Source organism: Panicum virgatum, chromosome 8K, assembly GCF_016808335.1.
Source record: "Panicum virgatum strain AP13 chromosome 8K, P.virgatum_v5, whole genome shotgun sequence".
Taxonomy (NCBI): domain Eukaryota; kingdom Viridiplantae; phylum Streptophyta; class Magnoliopsida; order Poales; family Poaceae; genus Panicum; species Panicum virgatum.
The window spans coordinates 7,731,501-7,751,750 of NC_053143.1; the positions used below are offsets into that span (position 1 = coordinate 7,731,501).

General features: G+C 43.6%; 2 protein-coding genes across 2 annotated transcripts; one reads left to right on the top strand and one right to left on the bottom strand.

The window, feature by feature from the left end:
• Positions 1–4,186: 4,186 nt before the first annotated feature.
• On the bottom strand, positions 4,187–5,308 carry LOC120646124. Its single transcript, XM_039922829.1, has 3 exons — positions 5,057–5,308; positions 4,735–4,981; positions 4,187–4,660 (listed from the first exon to the last, which is right to left on the bottom strand). The coding sequence occupies exons 1-3, from the start codon at positions 5,111–5,113 to the stop codon at positions 4,470–4,472; spliced, it is 495 nt and encodes a 164-aa protein (XP_039778763.1). The 5' UTR covers positions 5,114–5,308; the 3' UTR covers positions 4,187–4,469.
• Positions 5,309–10,665: 5,357 nt separating this feature from the next.
• LOC120643793 (E3 ubiquitin-protein ligase CHFR-like) lies at positions 10,666–17,572 on the top strand. Its single transcript, XM_039920262.1, has 15 exons — positions 10,666–10,827; positions 10,947–11,106; positions 12,055–12,149; positions 12,368–12,429; positions 12,524–12,615; positions 12,691–12,826; positions 12,924–13,010; positions 13,160–13,253; positions 13,896–14,003; positions 14,504–14,604; positions 14,703–14,768; positions 14,859–14,946; positions 15,739–15,799; positions 15,887–15,950; positions 17,246–17,572. Exons 1-15 carry the CDS (start codon positions 10,731–10,733, stop codon positions 17,372–17,374), a joined length of 1,440 nt encoding a protein of 479 aa, XP_039776196.1. The 5' UTR covers positions 10,666–10,730; the 3' UTR covers positions 17,375–17,572.
• The last annotated feature ends 2,678 nt before the right edge of the window (positions 17,573–20,250 follow it).

Consider the following 20,250-nt stretch of genomic DNA (forward strand, 5'->3'; position numbering starts at 1 on the left):
ACGCGGCTTGCATCCCGTCCCATTCCCCTTGCATCCCCACCAATAGTGTCAACAAATTATTCAAAGAATCAATCACCAAATATTGAATCGACCATACAAAATCAATAGATCCAGCAAATCATTCAAACAATCGATCACAAGATACAATCCATACAATCCGATAAGCATCTCTATTTCTAAAAAGTAAGAAAAAAACTGACGGACGGCTCCCGCGGCGCCCGGCGCCCGCTGCTCGAGCGCTCCCGCCGCAGTGGCCGGTGGCGGCCCGCTCTGCGCGGCAGTAAGCTTCGTGCTTTGTGGTGGTGGCGGGCCCGCGCGCTTCGTGTCGGCGGCGGCGGCCGGCCCGCGGCCAGCTCCTCACGGCGTCCGCGCGCTCCGTGGCGGCCGATGCCCACCACCACGGCGGTGGCTCGCGCGCTGCATGGCCGGCGGCGGCCCGCGGCCAGCTGCTCGTGCACTCCGCGGCAGCCCGCTCCACGGCAGCCAGCGGTGGCTCGTGCGCCTCCGCGGCCGGCGGCAGCTCGCGGCCTGCTGCGCGGTCGACGGCCCGCGGCCAGCTGCTCGCGCGCCTCCGCGGCCGGCGGCAGCTCGCGGCCTGCTGCGCGGTCGACGGCGGCCCGCGGCCAGCTGCTCGCGCGCTCCGCGGCAGCCCGCTCCGCGGCTGCCAACGGTGGCTCGCGCGCCTCCGCGGCCGGCGGCAGCTCGCGGCCTGCTGTGCGCTATGCGGTCGACGGCGGCCCGCGTCCTGCTGCTCGCGCTAGCAAGACAGAGAGAGGGATAAGGTAGAGAGAGAGGAGAAGTAGAGAAATGAGTGGCAGAGAGGAGCCACAGACTTCGAAACTATCAAGAGGAGAGGCCGATCATCACCTTTTGTCCCGGGCTGTTGTTTCAACCGGGATAGAATCTTAGCCATTGGTCCCGGTTGGTGGCTCCAACCGGGACAAAAGGCCCCTGTCCCCCGCTGGCCCGGCTAGCCGTTGGACCCGGAACAAAAGCCACCTATTGTCCCGTGCCCAAAACTGTCGGGATAAATGGCCTGAAACAAAGGCCTGTTTTGTAGTAGTGAAAAAACGAAATTCCGATGTATACCGTCGAAATTTCGGTGATTTCGGCCGAAATTTGGTGTCCAGAGTGCGAAATTCGCTGTTTGTGAAATGGAAAATCTTGTTTTGAGAGGAAATAACAGAAAAAATTGAAAATTTTGACATGTTGCGCATATCACAGTTCAGAGTGCATATTATATGTTTCACACACAATATATCCAACACAACCATATAAGCATGTCCACATAGCATCAACACTCCAAAGGTGTTAAATAACTTTTAAACCGATGTAGGTATGCATATGAAATTGAATAGGTACCTCACCAACATCATGATAAACCAAAGTCTAGTTGAAGTTGAGGGGAGAAAACAAAATTTTGCACATGAAATGACGAGTTATTCAAATTACAGTTTCAAATGTTAATTTTAGCCTAGCAAATGATCTTAGATTTGAGTGTGTTCTAGTCCTATTTGCTTATAAAAACACCTGGTTTTTTATCATATTTTTTCCAATTTTTTACAAATTTTTTTGAATTTTCCAAATTCAAAACAGAAAATATCGAAATTTCTTTTCCCGGTAACTAGCGGAAACAAAAAAATTCTCGAAATTTCAGCGAAATTTCGTTGAAATTGTTAACCCTGTCCTCCCTCGCAGTTGGTGCCGGCTGCTACGGCTTGACCAGCAACACTTTCCAAAGAGGACAAAGGGATCTGAATATCTGATGGGATATTTGTGCGGGATCTGGAGTCACGTCCACATCGAAACAAGCGATTCTCGAATCACTCTCAATTTCACCTTTTTTTTAAAAAAAAAGCTAGTCTCGTTTCAAAAATCAGCATATCGCTTTCAAAAAAGTAATCAACATGTCACTTCTTCGATGACCTCAGGTTCGCTTGCGCATAAAAGCACCAAAAGTTCGTGGTTTTTGGCAATCATCATGGAAATGAATTGATGAAGCACACGCAGCTCACTGTCTCAGTACTGTTTGGGAGTTGGGACCTAGTAGGAGCTAGGAACGAAAGAGATGTTCTTCAGCGTCCAAGCTTTCGTGTTTTTTTCGCAATACGTAGCGAAAGTAGACTAGAGAAATGTTCTTGTCCTTTTCAGCAAAACAACAACAGCTCCATGCTTCCATTCGCCACTGGATTTTTTTTATTTTCCAAGTGGAATTGCCCGACAAAGTTTCGTGCTAATTATATTATGAACTAATGCCATATATAAAATAAAATATGCTAAAAGAAGTGCCAATTTGGTGCGGTCTCACGCCTTCCCAACGATAGTTGACTTGCCATGCCACCTTCCACTAATTGGGTCGGCTTTTCATAAAAACACGCCCGCTAATGATGATGCATCTCCAATAATCCTCCATTCATGTTTTGTTTAGTAATCAGGAGGAGTACCTCGCTTAGCAAATTATAAAGCTCCCGTTTGGGAAATCCAGCCGAGGTGAGAATTACGATCGAGATATTGATCGTTTGTTTAGCCTACCCCCCCCCCCCCCACCCCCACCCCAAAAATAAATAGAAAGGAATCACAATACATTAGTAGAAAAGAAATTTGCCTTTTACCCGAGGGCGTAAAGATTAGCTTATGGTTCCCAAAAAAAAGTTCATTACACTCTGATTGTATAAAAAAAAAATTGGACATAAAAAATACGGTCCACTTCTAATCCGGATTGCATTTGATGCGAAACAAATTAGCAGACAGGCTTCTGAATTCAGCCCATGAACCAGCTCGCACGTTGCCGGCCCGGCCAGGCCGTCGGAACGGTCAACTCATTGGCCCACGGCCCCTCTAGAAAAAAATGTGTCTTTTTTCTTATTTTTAGATTTTTTTTAATATTCTTTTAGAATAATACGGTAAAAAAGAAAAATATAAAAATAGCCCCAGGCGCTCAGCCAGCGGACACTAGAGTCGCCAAGGACCCCGATGCGAGAAAAAATTATAAAAAGTATTGCAAACAGATCCTTGGGCCCCTGGCGCCCCCACCGGGCGCGGGGCGCCAGGTATTTGGCGCCCCACCACAGGGCGTCAGGCCACCCACCATGCTTGAGGCCCCCCTACCCTACATAAACTTGGCATACATAAGCATAGGTAGACTTGCCCAACTACAATACGATAATTAGATGGAACTAAAAATTTTACAACACATTAAACATACATTAACTTGACATACATAATCATAGAAAGACTTGCCGAACTAAAAAAACGATAGTGAGGTGGGTGTCGTGGACCGAAAGGTGGAAAAGCAGTAGGAGGTGGGAGTGGTTCAAATAAAGGTTCGCGTTTGTAATCATCAGGATTCTCTGGCGACGGAGGCCTGCGGGGAGGGGACATTGGCATGAAATCATCATTAAACTTAACTCCTCGCACGGTGGCTCCATTTGCACTACCACTAGATGACCTGGTGTGTCTCCCACCTTCTGGCTCACGCACATGAGATCTACCTTGAACAACTCTGCGTCTCCCTCGTGTTCCTCTCGAACATCTAGGCATTACACCACCACCAAACATCACGTACATAGGTATAAAATTAGGGATATACTTGTTTATCAACTCATCATCCTCCGGATGTTCCTACATCAATAGACTATAACATGAATATTATAGTTTCTAAAATAAAATATAGTAGAAGCATGATTTAAAGACACCATACTTGCACATGTTTCTCATGGTCAGAGGGTAACATCAGAATCTTGTATTCCGTGCTAGAAAACCCGCTATAAGGAAGTTCAGCAATAGCACATATCTTCCTGTACTTTTCATGATACTCATTCAAAAGGCCCCTTAGAGCTTCTGTGGTCAAAACTTCTCCAGATGGATATGCATCAAATGTAGAGGTTGCATTCAGCTTTGATAAAAGCCTTCCTGATATTTTTTTCCAGAAACGGATCATCGTTGTCTCCCCTAAACACTTGCAAACAAGCAGTCAACACATTTGCGATCTTCTATAGCGTCCATGTAAACGATGCACTCGTAGATTGGTGGTGGTGATCCCCTCCTTGACCCCTCCCACGGCCTCTCCCACGTCCTCTCTCTGCTGGAGCGTCCATTTTTGGTGGTGCTTTGTTGATTTCTGGTGCTCAAATTGGAATATGAGAGAGGAGGGTACATAAATTGTGGATAATTGGAAATAAGTACAAAAAATATGCAAGTAACATAACTAGAAATAGCAAAGAACACTGTCATGCCATATTAAATGTCCATTACTCATTCGACCACCACAACTACGTCTAAACTTATACATGGGGACACATCTAACCACTCCTATGAGTACGGTCCCTCTTTCCACGCTGATGTGCGTGAACGTGACCTGCGGAGTAGGTGAAACGATCTGGGAAACCTGCGGCGCGCTGAGGACGTGAGCCAGCCACGGGGGTCTGTGTAGGCACGTCCTACGATGGGTGTAGCGGGGCCCCTCCCAACTATGATGACCCAATGATGTCGAAATCGTTAGTGAACTCGCCTCGAAATAGATCCTCCATGATGAAGGTAGTATCTCCATCGGAGTACTGTCCCACGAACTCGGCATCGGTAGCGTGTGATGGACCGGCTCCCATATACGGTGGATGTCCCATCGGCAAGTACGGTGGAGGTCCCATAGGGACGTGCGGTCCTGTTAAAACAATAAGTTAATACATGTGTGCATAATACAATGGCATATTAAAGTGTAATGTTCGTAAAGCTTACCTATGGCGTACGGCATAACTGGAGGTGGGGAAAGACGCCAACTACTATAGTCCGAAGACGGTGGATGTGACGAACCCTGTGAGGACTCAGACTGCGGAGGTTGTCCAAGGGTGTTGAGTACGTACCGAGAGGCATCTCGTGCCCGGGTCCACATCTCTCTCTGCTCTATCTGGATCATTGGGTTGTTGCCTTGTATCCTTAGTAATGCACACTCACAATTGTTGTTAAGTCGAAGGGCAACCTGTACCTGCAGCCAAATAATAATTACCTTAGCACTATACTTAAGTTGAACATTAAGTGCGTGCTAACATATGAAACTTACCACTCCTGCGAGTGCCTCATCCCAGTGATAGGCATATCCATCCTGCAAACTCGTCATGTGTAGCTGAAGGTGCAAGTCAACAAACGTGATCCGAGGGCGAGTCCGAGGAAAGTACCATGTGAGATAAGTATGAAAGAACGACGGTACGTAGGGTCCGGTAGGCTGCACGACGTCGTCATCCGCGTTATCTCACAGATCGACCCATGGCTGCAACTTGTTGATCCACGTATCGTTGCATGGCTGTCCTAACCTACTCAACCTACAGCAGGCACAACATTTGTAAGAACATTGTAATCATGGACATATATGTGAGTAGAAAGAGACAATTGTTACCCGTGCTCATGTCGTGGAACCCGGTGCAGTGGGGCCGGTAAATGAAATGCCTGTCGCAGACCAAACTGCCTCATCACTCGGTCCAGGCAGTGCGGCTCAACAAATATGTCGTAAACCAAGCCCGCCGTCGTGAGCCACAAGTCGGGGTTCTCCCCGCACCACGCAGAAAGTCTCAGTGGAGCTCGCGCGGTAATGGCTGACGTTGTGTATGGCTATCAGATAACGTCATCAGGCTGTAGCTAATCAAGCTCCCTGATGAAGTCAGGATACGACCGACTTGTCTGTATATGAGCCCAAAACCTCAGCAAATTGTAAGTTAATGTCAATTGTAAATGAACACAACAATGCATATAACAATGAATTGAAATTGTAAACGAACTGAAAGAACCGGAACGTACCTGGCGCCACAATTAGAGGGTACCCATTGTGGGCCGGCTATCCTCATCGCCGTGCTCGTAGAACTTAGCGTACTGTACAAAGCTGACCATAGGGCGACCAACGACCAACCTCTCATACGACCACAACTGTAGCAGAAGTGGGCATCCCGTGAGGATCCCGTTACTGTCAGACTTCATGCAATTTTCACATAGTCCATGGTACGTGGCTGCAAGAACTGCAGAGCCCCAACTATACAACGGCACGTCCTTCTCTGGGTCAGAATCGGCAATCTCCCGTGTGTAGTCAATGAGGATCTTGTCGACAGAGTTGCCATGGCTGTTGTTGAACATTATGTAGTCGAAGAGCCACAACAGGTACGCCTCAAGCGATCTGGACACACTATCCTTGTCAGCATCATCCTCCAATATATGCGCATGCATAAATGAAGCAATTGGTAAGTAAAACTACAAAAAAATGTAATTGCTAAGTATAACATACTGAGATGGAGTTAACAAAGTAATCTAGAACTGCAAGAGCCACCTCTTCGATGGCCCACGTGCGAACGTGGGATGTGGGGCGATGGGCCTATACTCATGCTGGAGGTCCACATCCGCGAACCGTGCCTGTAGGTCGTGCATCCACGTAGTCAGAATCACGCGGAGTCCTATAGCCTCCCCAACTAGTGGTAGACCAAGTAGGAATGACACGTCTTGTAGGGTCGGTGCCATCTCCCCGCATGGGAGGTGGAACGTGTGCGTCTCAGGCCTCCACCTGTCAACCAGCGCGGTCAACAGGGATCTGTCGAGGCCTATCCTCGAACCGCCATCGACGAGATGTGCGAAAGCAAGAAGACCAGCACTGAGCAACTTGTATCAGAAGAACAATAACCAATAAATATGTAAGAGAAAAATAATAAACATACTGAGTTATCATTTTCAAAATCATGAAGTTACCTCGGAATCCAATGGTCATCCACGCGGAGAAGCTCTGCTGGTGGACGTGGCCGCAATACAATTAGGTGCTTATGCTCGCACGCGATCTGGAAAGACTGTGCCCAGAGTCTATAGCTACGTCGAGCAGCTCAGGGGTCGGTGGGTAACCCTCGGCCATACCTGCATGTTGAATTAGTTACATATTGTACAATGGAGAAACATATTCGATAACATCATAGTACCTGTTGTTATAATAACACTAAGTAATTAGGGCCTGGAACGTGAATGACGCGCAGATGACGCTCTAAAGTCCGATGGTGCGCCATCAGTGGGATTTCCAGATGGACCCGCCTCGGCAGTTCCAGGTACATCCATCAGGGGACACCTCTTGTAGCTATGACCAAAACCACCACAACTAGTACAACATTTCTGTGACCTGCGGGCTTCCGCCTCGTCCATCCCATTACGGATCCGATGGGTCCTTCTATGCCCAGGATGATGTATTTTCGTCTCAAGATCAGGAATGTAAACTTTACTCGTATTTTCCTCTATGAAGGTCCCCACCGTCGCGTACCCATACACTTCATGATTCAATATCGCTGCGATTGACTGCTTTGTATAGTACAAGGATACAAATGATCCAGGTTGCACACCTGCCTCCCTACATGCTGCAATGACATGCGAGCACGGCTTGTGCAACAAAGTTGGTTTGTAGCATGAACAATGAATACTCCCATCGTGCGCAAGAACACATTCATGCACCGCTCTGTTTCTTAGCAGACCACTATGAGCCCTACCTTTGCATGTAACCTGGAACTTTTGCTCCCGAGTCCTTATGACTTTAACATCGTGCTCCAGTAACTTTTTAATCTTATCCTCCATTTACTGTGTCATTACATACCCAAATAGTATTGTTGGGTTATTTAAAGTTGGACTGACAGCCATGTAACGTTTCCTGAAATACTTTGCACAACCGTAGATGATGAATTCAACAATACCAACTAGCGGCAAGGACCGTACTCCTCGCATAATCATATTGTAGGACTCTGAATTGTTGGTCATCTATATTCCATAGCGCCTACCATCAGTATCATATAATAGAGCCTACTTTTGCTTAGGCACATCACGAATCCAATCAAAAAAGGCCTTGACCTCGGTGGATCTGTTTCGTCCCCAGTGAGCTTTGCAGTCAACCTATCAAGCATCTTTCATAGAGTTTTGAACTTCCGCTTCTGATTCTGAGAGGCAAGCCTCTTGAAATGATCCATAAGGTACTTATTCTTGAAATGGTCATGGAAGTTTGCACCAATGTGCCTCAGGCACCAACGGTTGTGTACGTCAGGCCATATTGGGGTGGATGTCCCCCATCATTCTGCAGACGATCAATTGCATGCAAAATTTCAGCATGCCTATCACTGATTAGGCACACATTAGGTCTGCCAACCACCACATGTTGCTTCACAAGTTTCAGGAACCAAAACCAACTTTCTATGTTCTCACTTTCCACAAATGCAAAAGTAACAGGTAACAATTGATTGTTTCCATCAACTCCGATGCCTGTCAGTATCGTACCTTTATATTTCCCAGTCAAGCAAGTACCATCTATGCACAATATTGGTAGGCAAAATTGAAATACCTTCACACATGCACCAAGGCAAAAGAAGGCACGCTGAAGTATTCTTGGACCTCCAGAGTTGTTAGGAATTTCCTTTATACTATAGGCACTTTCCTGATTTCTCTGCACAATTGTTGCGAGCAAACTAGGTAAGTTATCATATGAGGCCTCATACGTGCTAAACCTCATTTCGAACGCCCTGTATTTTGCCTGTCAGGCCTTAGCATAGAAAATGGTGAAATGATATTTGAGCTCCATATGTCTGATTATAATCTTCGGCTCCAAATGTATTTTCTCCATTAGCATTGCATAAATTTCAGAGGCTACGAATACTGTTGTCATGTTCCTATGGGCCTTCAACACATCGTCCAGTAAACAAGTATGCTCAACAACAATGGTCACTTTTCAATAATTCTTAAATGAGTCCTTGTATGCATGAACACGCCATGGACAGCCTTCCTTAACACATACCACATCATACACACTCATGCTAGACCTCGCAACTCTGAATTCCTTTCCCAGAGATAGCGCCCATCTCTTCACTGCCTCTTTCACTGCATCACTGCCGGGATATTTAGCCCCCTTCACAACCTCATTATCTCTATACTCACACTCTTGTTGCCTCCCATCAAATGCAACGGGATTTCCAAATCCAGGGTTGCTCCATTCTGCTGGTACAGGATACTCTTCATCTGAGGAATCCAAATATTCCTCCATCCCTGTTGCCTCAATATTTTTATTCTCCATTTGCTGCACAATGCTTGGAAACCTTTCACCTTTATCTGCCACACCTTCTGGTGCTGCCTCAACACCCTGCGCTCAACCTTCATCACTTTCTTCTACGGCTTCCGCAACCTGCTCATGCACATTTCATTCTATCTCTTCCTCACAGTCTTCCTCCTCTTCATTAACAACTGCACCTTTGTCCTTTGGGTAACACCTGACCAGGATAGCTGTAGGCCAGCCATGCTGCAAAGCATTGTCGATGTACATCTTCCATTCAGCCGTGTTACTAATCGTCATTAACTGTCATCTCACTCCTTCACTAACCCAATTCACCACAGTTTGGACTATCAGAAAATGTGTGTTCCGGTTTGTACGCAGCCCTTTTTCCAACCAATTATAAATGGACTCGAAACTTCTTTCTACGGGCTATCAACTCCTCTAAGTACTCGCTTAAAATAATTTAATTAAACTCCATTTGGTCCGTTGTCCACAATGCCATCACCGAAAAATATCTCAAATTGCACTCTACTAGACATATCTGTTAATAACAAATACAGTTTATTACTTTATCCAACATTATACTAAATCATATTTTCTAATAAAGTATAATACTCTACTAAACATTATTCCAAATTAACTAAAAATAGAATAAGCTAAAATAACTAAAACAACTAAATTAATCTCTAATTTCATCTAAACATAATCTAATTAATAATCTAATTTCCTATCTAAATATACTCTAAATTTACATAGTTAAACTATTAAAAAAAGATACTCATATACTAAATCACATTTTCTAATAAAGTATAATACACTACTAAACATTATTCTAAATTAACTAAAAAATAAACTAAAATAACTAAATTAATCTCTAATTAATAATCTAATTTTCTTTCTAAATATACTCTAAATTTACATAATTAAACTAATAAGAAAACACAATCATTATACTAAATCACATTTTCTAATAAAGTACAATACACAACTGATCCTTATTCTAAATTAACCTAAAAATAGAATAAACTAAAATAAATTAATCTTTAATTTCATCTAAACATAATCTAATTAATAATCTAATTTCCTATCTAAATATACTCCAAATTTACATAATTAAACTAATAAGTAAAGACAATTTATTTACATAATTAAACTACTAAGAAAAGATAATTCATTTACCTGCTAATCTCGCGAAACCAAACCATCATAGCTTCGCCGCTGCAGACTCCCATCCCTCACTCCTCTCTCCTTTCTGGGCTATGTGGCTGGTGGGGGAATGAAATGAGGGGGAGAGGGAGGGGGGAATATATAGGGTAGAAGGACCTGGTGCCCTGGGGTGGGGCGCTAGGGTCCTCGCGTCCGGTGGGAGGAGGGGGCTAGGGGCCCTAGGGACCTATTTGCAATATTTTTTATATTTTTTTCTCGCATCGGGGTTCCTCACTGGCGCCCGGTAGCTGGGCGTCAGGGCTATTTTTATAATTTTTCTTTTTTACTATATTACTCTGAAAAAAATATTTAAAAAATCTAAAAATGAAAAAAAACGCAAAAAAGGCCGCCACCCCGGCCCAAACAGGGGCCCACGAAGGCCCATCGCCGCAACAAAAACCTCAAGCAGCAGCGCAGCCTCTCTCCCTCCCCCTTCTCTGCACGCACGCCCGCACGCACGCCGGGGCCTCCCCTCCCTCCGCCCGCCATGGACGCCGGCGAGTGCTCCACATCCCAGCCCCCGCGCCCCTCCTCCGCCCCCGGCTCCTCCCCGGCCTCCTCCTCCGCGGCCTGGGCTAAGCTAGGTGGGGTTCCCGCCGCTCCGCTCCCCGGTTTCTTTCTTCACGGGTTCCTTCCCCTGCACGGTTTCTTGATTCCTCTGCTCGGTTCCTTCCCCCGCGTGCCCGCCCCCGCTCCCTTGCAGTGCCCGCCGACCCCGCCTACCCGGAGGTGGAGGTGGCCGAGGACGACGCCGTGGTCTGCTCCCTTGTCGCCGCGCCCGCCGCCGCCGGGGAGGAGGTCTCGTGGTGCGAGATCAGGCGCAACGGCGGGGACGCGTCGTCCGCCACGATCCGGAACCTCAGGTACTGCGCCGCGCGCCCGTGGACTTTGGTTCGTACCTTCCGTGCTCGTTCCGGCCCGTTGTTGGGCGCCCGTTCTGTAAAAGGTGCGGTTTTTCCTTGTTGGTGATGCCGTGTCGTGAAAGATTGGGGTTGCTGAACTTTGACGGTGACGGTTTGTTCTTGTGGCTTGGCGAGGCGCGCGTGATGGCATGTCGGGAAGTGCGGATTGATGGGGACGTTCCATAAATACTATTGTGAGAGTTGTGTGAGAATTTGTTGTGAATGGGGAACATGTTTCTTTAAAAGAAAAAATCGGGGAAATGTTGAGGTTTAACTAATTGATTTTTGTATCACTACAAGTCCCTGCCTCTTGATACCTTAATTGATTGTGTTGAGTGGTGGAATATCTGTGCTATTTCTAGCACTAGCCTGCATGCGTTGGGTGTTCTCCACTTTCGATTCCTAAGGAACCAGTACAATTATATTCTGAATAGTACGAACTTACATCGGTATTGGATTCCCTTCTTTTCAATTTGGAGGTGTTCATGGCTGTTGGCATCCCAAATATGATCCAGATTGCATTTATCCGTGTTCTCTATATTCTTATGCCAGTCAGATAATACAAGTTGGGCAAGGTGCAGTTTTGTTGCCCTGCGTTTCACCGTCGTATCATAGAACTTTGTGCATACCGATGTGTGGCAATTTGTCTATACATTTGGAGTGTTTGGTCGTGTAAAATCAAGAATAACAATGCACAAAGTGGACCCCATGAAATTGAAGGACACACTGTTAATTGTCGGCACCCTTAAGTTATCCGAGTGGGATATAATATGCTTTACAGTAAAAATTCTTGTCTCTCTGTGTTCTGGATTAGTTAAATTCTGCACTGCATTTATTTCTGTTGTTTCACCTGTCAAATTATTGCTGATGCTACATGGTTCTCATACCCTCCATGTTTCCTTGACAAAGTTCGGATGCAATTATTGTTGATGGGAAAATTGTGAAACAAGAGCCTGTTGATATTAAACCAGGGAGTGAGATTGTCTCTGGACCCCAGAAAGAAGGTAATATAGTTTTGCATGATATCGATAGCAAGTCTTTATGCTTATGCCTTTGTGGAGCTGAACAAACTGAATTGTTTCATATGTTTATGTAGCAATGTAATCGTCAGTGCTAAGGTAGATTACATTGATCCACGTAGGAATTCTATGTGTTTTGTGCTTCTCTAATTCTGAACAAGTGAATTTGTCTAACACATTCATGTTCTCCGTTATGCTTCCAGGTCATTTAGTGTATACCTTTGAAATTAGAGCTGCAAAGGATCAGGACAAAAATAATGTGAAGGTATTATTTTTTTTAAAAAAAGTTAATATTCATGAATATGATCATCTTGACATTGATTTCAAGTTACTAACTTCTAGCTAACTAATGATCTCAGATTGTACTAGATATCGAGAATGCAAAGTGCAGCATATGCTTGAATTTGTGGCATGATGTTGTTACTGTTGCTCCCTGCCTCCATAACTTCTGGTAAATTTCTTTGTTTTCCTTTCTACCCTACGCTTCTCTAAATTTCTTGGTTCTGATCCTTCAATTTCTGTTAAGCAATGGATGTTTCTCAGAGTGGTTAAGAAGGTCTTCATCTAAATCGCATGATAAAAGCCAGAGCGCTGCATGCCCCCAATGTAGGACGGCAGTTCAATCAGTTGGAAGGAATCACTTCCTGCATAATATTGAAGAGGCATGATAATTTGATCCTTCTGACTTTGTTTCCTATTATGTTCCTAAAACTACTATGTACTTATACTGCTAGATTTTTGTGTCTATAATTTTTGTAGGCTATATTACAAGCGTTTTCATCGCTACAAAGGTCTGATGAGGAGATTGCATTGCTAGAGTCGTATGCTTCAGTAAAATCTAATATTGTGAGTGAAGCAGATGCAATCAACTTTTTTTTTCCAAAGTTGTCTCGTAAAAGATAAAATCTGTAGGGTGCAAGCTATATTTTTTCTGTTATTTTTATGGTCTGGCCCAATATACTAGATTGTGGCTGATGTGTTTTATGATGCCTTAGGTTTTGGGGAAACAGAAAAATCAATCAAGAAAACGGCCTTTTTCACGTTCAAGTGATGAAATCAACAATGCAGATCTGCCATGTCCTCAATGCCGTATGTGCAGAAATTCCAATTTGAATATTTTACTTGTATGTTTCTCAACTAGTTGTGCAATCATGTTATAAGACTATCTTGTATTCACATTGATCTGTGCTTCAAGACTATATTATTAACCCATGAATCATATTTTATTGTTTGTACTATGTATTAGTTTCATTGAAAATGGATTGAAGAGCTGGTTCTAACTTAGCAAGATTTTTAAAAAAGGGCGTACCCAGTGCCGTAGGCTTCCCGCACTGTGCGGGGTCTGGGGAAGGGTTGTTTTTAAGCCCCAAGCCTTACCCACACAAATGTGCAGAGGCTGGGGCTCGAACCCGGGACCTTCCGGTTACAGACGGTAGGCTCTACCGCTGCACCAGGCCCGCCCTTCCAACTTAGCAAGATTTTAGAAGTTGTAAATATTTCACAATGTCAGAGTTGTGTCATGATGCATTCATGCTATGCTTCACATGAATTCGAAAAGTTAGTTAATTATCCTTGCACTGATATGGAGATTGAGGTAGCTTTTGTGTTCTTCTATAAAAGCAGGGCAAAAATGTATTTGATTGAGAATTATATGCAACCTTCCATGTCGACATGCTTCTTGAAAAGCTTGTCTTCTTCTTGCATGCACCTGAAATGACAAGAATATTGCAGGTACCGAATTTGGTGGATTTCGATGCAGTCCAGGAGCTGCGCACTTGCAATGCAATGGATGTGGAGGGATGATGCCAGCCAGATCTGACGTCAATATACCACAGAAATGTAAGTTCCAATTCTGATAATTTTCTTCTCTAGTGGATTGCATGAAGTATAATCCCAATTTTTTTCATTTGATTGGTTATTTAACCCTGAAAAGGCCCTGCTTGAAGGTGACTTCAGCTGTGGATCCTAGTCCATCTAACAAGGCCTAAGTGGTCCCGTGATTAAGAAATAGAAATTCAATGCTGTGCCTTATTTTTGGACCTACCTTTTTTGCTTCACATTCTTCTTAACCTGACGAATATGCTTGACGAATTTTCTCATTTGCTCCTCAGAAATCTCGAGGTTAGCAACCGCCATGCGACGTTTGATTGCATGTTTTACCTACCAAACTCTGATATTGTTCGTTTATGAATAGTATGAGGAATTTTCTCACTTGGAACCCAGAAATTTTTAAGTTAGAAGCAAGCATGGGAAGTTCAATTGAACGTTTTCCTTACCGAAGTCTACGTACATTAATTCCTTTAACTTTAATGTGTCGAAATACACAATTTTATTTGCAGGTTCGGGGTGTGATAAAGCATTTTGTGGGTCTTATTGGTGTTCACAAGGAGTGGATTCAAGCCATTGTAATCTAATCTGCAGCCAGGAAACTTTCAAGATGGTAAGCTACTCACTGATATCTCTTAGGCCCAATTGTCCTTTTGATCATCATACGCAGTGCTGGGCAATGTTTTGAGAGCAAATTGTGTAATATTGCAGATCTCTCAGCGCCATGTCTCCAGACTTCCTGACACAGTTCATGGGGGCAACCCATATGAAAAAGATGTAGGAATATTCCACCATTACCATATCCCATATTTCCCTATGGCCTGTATTGTAGTTTCAAATGTTATGATTTCCCCTTGTTTTATTTAGATTACAGAAAAATGCATACAACAGTCAGGCAAAACATTGCAAACTGTAATCTCTGAGTGGATATCAAAATTTGACAACATGGAAATTGGTAAGTGATAACCTTCAATATATGTCAGTTAATTTTCCTTTTGATGAAGGGCAGGCCTGGTGCAGTTGGTTGAGCGCTTGCTCACCGAAGTGCCAGGTCGTGGGTTCGAGCGGCCTCCCTACGGTTTACTGTGGGGGTAAGGCTTGCCCGTATATTCCCTTCCCCAAGACCCCACTCGAGTGGGAGCCTCTGGCACTGGGTCTGCCCTTAATTTTCCTTTTGATGCCCATGCGATGGGCATGGGCCTGTAAGTGTGAAAGAGTATGTATTATATAAACGGTAACTATCCCTTCACATGAGCCACATGAGAAAAGAACATTGCAGTTTAATTTTCTTTCTCAGTTACGGCACAGGAACTAGATTTCTTTTTCATTTATTGAACCTAATAATTGCGATCTCCCCAATAGCTCCCAATGTATATTCTCTCGTGGTCCCTAATGTCATGCTCGCCTCACTTTTTTTTGGTGATTTGTGATTAAATATCAACAACATATTCATGAAACTAGAATCTATTGACTGTATACCTGTCATTCCTCAATGTTTTACGTTTATCTCAGATTTGTTTTAAATTTTTCTCCATTTATGCTCCATAATAAATATAACATTTATACACATAGATGCTCACTTGTTCAGTTAAATTATTCGTCCTGCTGCGTTATCTTTATTCCCTTTTTAAAGGAAAATCTCCTTAGTATTTGGCACAAGCTTTATGTACTGGGCTTTACTGTACATCTTGTGTCTGTTGCATATGCCTGAGTTTTTACACTGATATAATGTTCTTCTTCCATGTAGACCGCTCAAGGTTGCAATTGAATAATGTGGATGCAATTACGTCCAGGACATATATTTGCAAGTAATTATTTTTTTCTGAGTTCGGAAAAAGACCTTGTCTATTTCATTCTGATGTCTTAACTCATTTTGTGGATTCAAATGAATGCAGCCATTGCTACAACAAGTTCATTGATTTCCTGCTGTACTGGTACCGCGTTTCAATGCCCCGAAATGTATGTATACTTACTGAAAATATTCGTGTTAATCACCTAGGTAGTCTAACAGACTAACACTGCTCTATATTTCAACAAGATGTTGACCTATTTCTGGGTTTGGGCCTTAAAAGGTGTGGCACTGAAAAGCCAGGCCCAATACAGCCTGACATGGCTGAGCCTGACGTGAAGGACAATACTGTTTTCTAACAAAATATTATTTAAATATATGCATAAAAAGTATACGAAAACCTTAATTTTCGTTTGTCAGAAACCCATGATAGGTCTGGCAGATGTACTTAATTTCTGCAAATGGCTTCTATATATTCCGCTCACCAACTAGAACCTATTTACAATCAAAGTTAAGGCAAGGTGCATAGTGCTGAATGCACAACTGATATTTTATTGTGATTAGTGTAAGGCTTCCTGCTTTCCCAAGTTTGGTCTCCCTAAGAGCTTGGATACTATTACACTTACATCTGGGACAACTGTTATGCATACCAAAAAAAAGAAGAAAAAACAATCTGTGCTTTCATGTGACTTCTGATCTGTTTTGAGACAACTGCTTGTGCATACTAATAGAGTTTATTGATTTTTCCTGTGGATTTTACTGTGTTTTTTTATTGTACTTATAAGTGGTAATCACGTTCCATGCAATAGTGGAAGTAAACAAACAACGCTCCCAGTTTTTATAATTTCTTTCGATGCTCTCTCAGTAAGGTTACATAATTTAGTATATGCTGGACTAGGTGGTTGGTAAGATTATCTGATATATTCTATTGAGCAACAAGTTTCTGAAACCTAACTGGCTGCAAACTTTTTACTAATATTCCTGTGCTAGTGATTTTGTTAAATATTGTGTTTAAATGCTTGAACTGTCAAACTCAACACGGTTCTAAATCATCCATGGACTGATATGAGTTGGTTTGGGTAAACTTAACAGTCCTGCATACGATATCTGAGTTGCTTTGATGGTCAAATCCTTGATTAGTTGAGCTGGCCAGGAAAACGCCAGTGCTAACCAGTTAACAAGCGTTGCTTTCAAATAAGCTGATTAGAATAACAAATGTTTCTCTTAACAAATAAGATGCTGAAGACTTTGTGCTCACTGTTTATAAGTTAGGTTCCAGTCTCCTCACTAAAACCAAAAAGGAAGTTAGCTTCCATTCTAAGCCGAATCACATCTTTATCGCACAATAGGAACACCAGGCACAAATGTATAAACTTGAGCCAGCACCACAGCACTGTTTCATTTATTAATTGATGATGATCTTATCGGTCTTTTAATGACTATTGATGATCCTTTCCTTTTCCAGCTTCTTCCACCTGATGCTGTCAACAGGGAGAGCTGCTGGTACGGTTTCATGTGCCGCACCCAGCACCATCGGCCTGACCATGCGAAGAAGCTGAACCACGTCTGCCGCCCTACAAGAGGCAACCCCTAGCCGTTTCACCTCGTTCTTCAAGGTCATCTCCCGGTGATGGCCGCATTGTACAGCAATTCTGCAGAACTACTGATGGTTCAGCACATGTAAACATATTAGCGGTGATCATGTGAAACTATTTCTATCATCAACATCCATTCTTCATTGTGTGATGCTCAGCTCTCAGAACGGTCAGGAAATGTGGTGCTCATGTTCAAATTTTTTTTCTGATCCTGGCTGGACCTGACAACGAGATGACATTGAGACGCTGCTGCTGCTGCTGCTCCCCGAACCGCCGCTCTGTCGGCAGGTTTGGGGTGATTGAATGGAAACCCCCAGGGTTCAGGGTTCACACGCTTGGGATGGCGTTTTCGCGTCCATGGCGAGGAAGGTGCAGAGATGGCGATGGGGATGGGTGTACAGGCTTCAACGCGTCTCCCTATCCCTGTCGGAGACTCGCCTTACAGCAAAGTCTTTGCCCAGAATTTTGTTAGCGCGTCGCTCTCAGAGGTTACTGTCCAGCGTCAACATGGGCGTCCTGTCTACGTCGCAAATGGGATCAGTCTGAAACCATAAACAGCCGCAATTCTCGTCACTTTTTTTGGGTAGCTTCATGATGAAATCGTTAGTTCTTTTTAACCAAGGATAAAACCTCTCAAGCCCTGTTTGTTTGGAACATAGGAATTTCACTTGCCGGATTTCGCAGGACCCGGCCAAAAACATAGCTCAATTTTACTAGGGAAATTTGGAATGCTCAAAGACAACTCCAAATTTTGATGGATCTTCCAGTGTGTGGTGTGAGTTTAGATACTACAGCTTATACCTAGATTGAGGTTTTTTTTAAAAAAAAACGGACAGCCACATTGAAAAGCAGACGATGCTCCACACTGAAATTCAGAGGCGCAGTAAAAGGCTCCGGAAAACCTGCAGCAAGAAAGGGGGAAAAGGCAAGCGTTTTTATCCAATCCGTGGCAGCGATGCGTCAACAACACGAGGAAACGTGCAGGGTGAACAGGGGCGCTTCCCCGGCCAAATTTACCGGAGCACAGTGGCCAAACGTGCCGAATAGCTTTGCTTGTTCCTCGTCTAGCCTGGCTTGCCTTTCTCACTGCAAGCACTCTGCTGCAACGATGCAACCAGCATCGATTGGTTCTCGCCACGCCACTCCTTGCTTGGATCAGTTGCTGCTGCTGGACCTCACTGCCATTTTCAAATGTTTGGACCTCACTGCCATATGAACTCTTTCTTTCAAGTTTTGTACCGGTTACAGCGAGATTTGGACGAATTTTTGTTCAGTTATTGTTGATAGAGTTTGCACATGTGATGTGTGTAAAAAAATTAACTTGTTTTTGTGGGCCGTAAAATGTTGAGGAAGTTGGTGATGTTCCTTGAAGAGAGACCTTCTGTGGCTTTCAGTGGCACTGTGGGCAATAGATACAGGTAGAGAGTTCCGCCGTTGGATGCGCATTGAGATTTACGCCCACGGGTATGAGCAGTTGACGTGACGGGCAACAACAGAGATCAAACAGTCCAAATTAAAATACTGTCTGCCAAAATCATGGCAGATAATGACGCCTCCCGTTTGTTAATTTTAGCTCCATGATAGTGCCCTCTCTTTGTCCATCTTTACCTTGTTTTTTATTCGTTTCTCCTCTTCTTTTTTAGTCTTTTTAGCTGTACGTGTAGCATGAGTAGTACAGATCCGACCTAATAACACGCAACATCACGCTAGCTTTATTAGCAATCACAATCGCATATACCATTACACACTTGCACATACATATATATGTATATATGTTATATATATATAGTGTCGCCTCAGGGGCGGATCCAACGTGGGGGCAGGGGGCTGGAGCCCCCTACCCCCCTGAATCCCATGACCCCCTAACATTTTTCAGCTATGGATGAAAAGGAGGAAGAAGAAGAAAAGGAGAGGAGGAAGGAAGAAGAAAGGGGAAATAAGCCCCTCTAAGTCCAACTCTTGGATCCGCCGTTGTGTCGCCTAGAGCTAAGACTGTTGGATTGCGTTTGGTTTGGGGAAATCTGTCACGAGAAAGCATAATACCTAAAGATGAAAAAAATTCCATCCGTAAATATCTGAATATACTACTTGCAAAGAAATTCAGAGCATCGCATAGGCACAAACACGCAACAAGTTGAAAGCACACGACCAAGCTTTACTCAACTTGCTACCAACAACGACCCCACAGTCAGAAGCACTGATCGATCGAGTCCAAATTAAATCAGGAGATATATCGTCCACCAAATGCCCATGCGATGTTTATGTGCATCTCTAGGGCTTTTTAATATACCGATACAACCATTTGATGTATCTTCTATTGATACCGGTCAATGAATGAATATGGTGTATAATTTTGAGTATTTCTATGATTGAAAACATAGTTTTTTAGAAAAAAAATGTTTTCCAATCATCTCTCTCTCTATTTTTTTGAAAAATCCAACATTTCGAGACACGTCGATATTTTATAATGTAATCCCACTTTCACTAATTGACGATATTAACCATATATCATCGATCCATTATGACTAAAATTTAGAAGCTTGGTTAATAAATTAATATAGTCATTTTCTGGCCCCTTCATGCAGTATAGTGCAACACAAAACTAGTATAGTGCAACACAAAACAAATGAATACCTATATTCAGTGTCGAATAATTAATTCACGCTCCATCTCCTGGTTCAAAACTTTTATAGCTTAAAAGCACAAACCTTAGGAAGCATTACTTGAGAAGTTAGCGCGAGTGATAGCTTTCGCTTTTGTACACAAACTGTTATGAGCGTTACTAGTAAACTAGTGCAAGGGGTCATGCACGGTTAACACCATGTTCATACTAGAAAATTGTTGTAGTTTAATTATAACTAAGCACACAAATAAT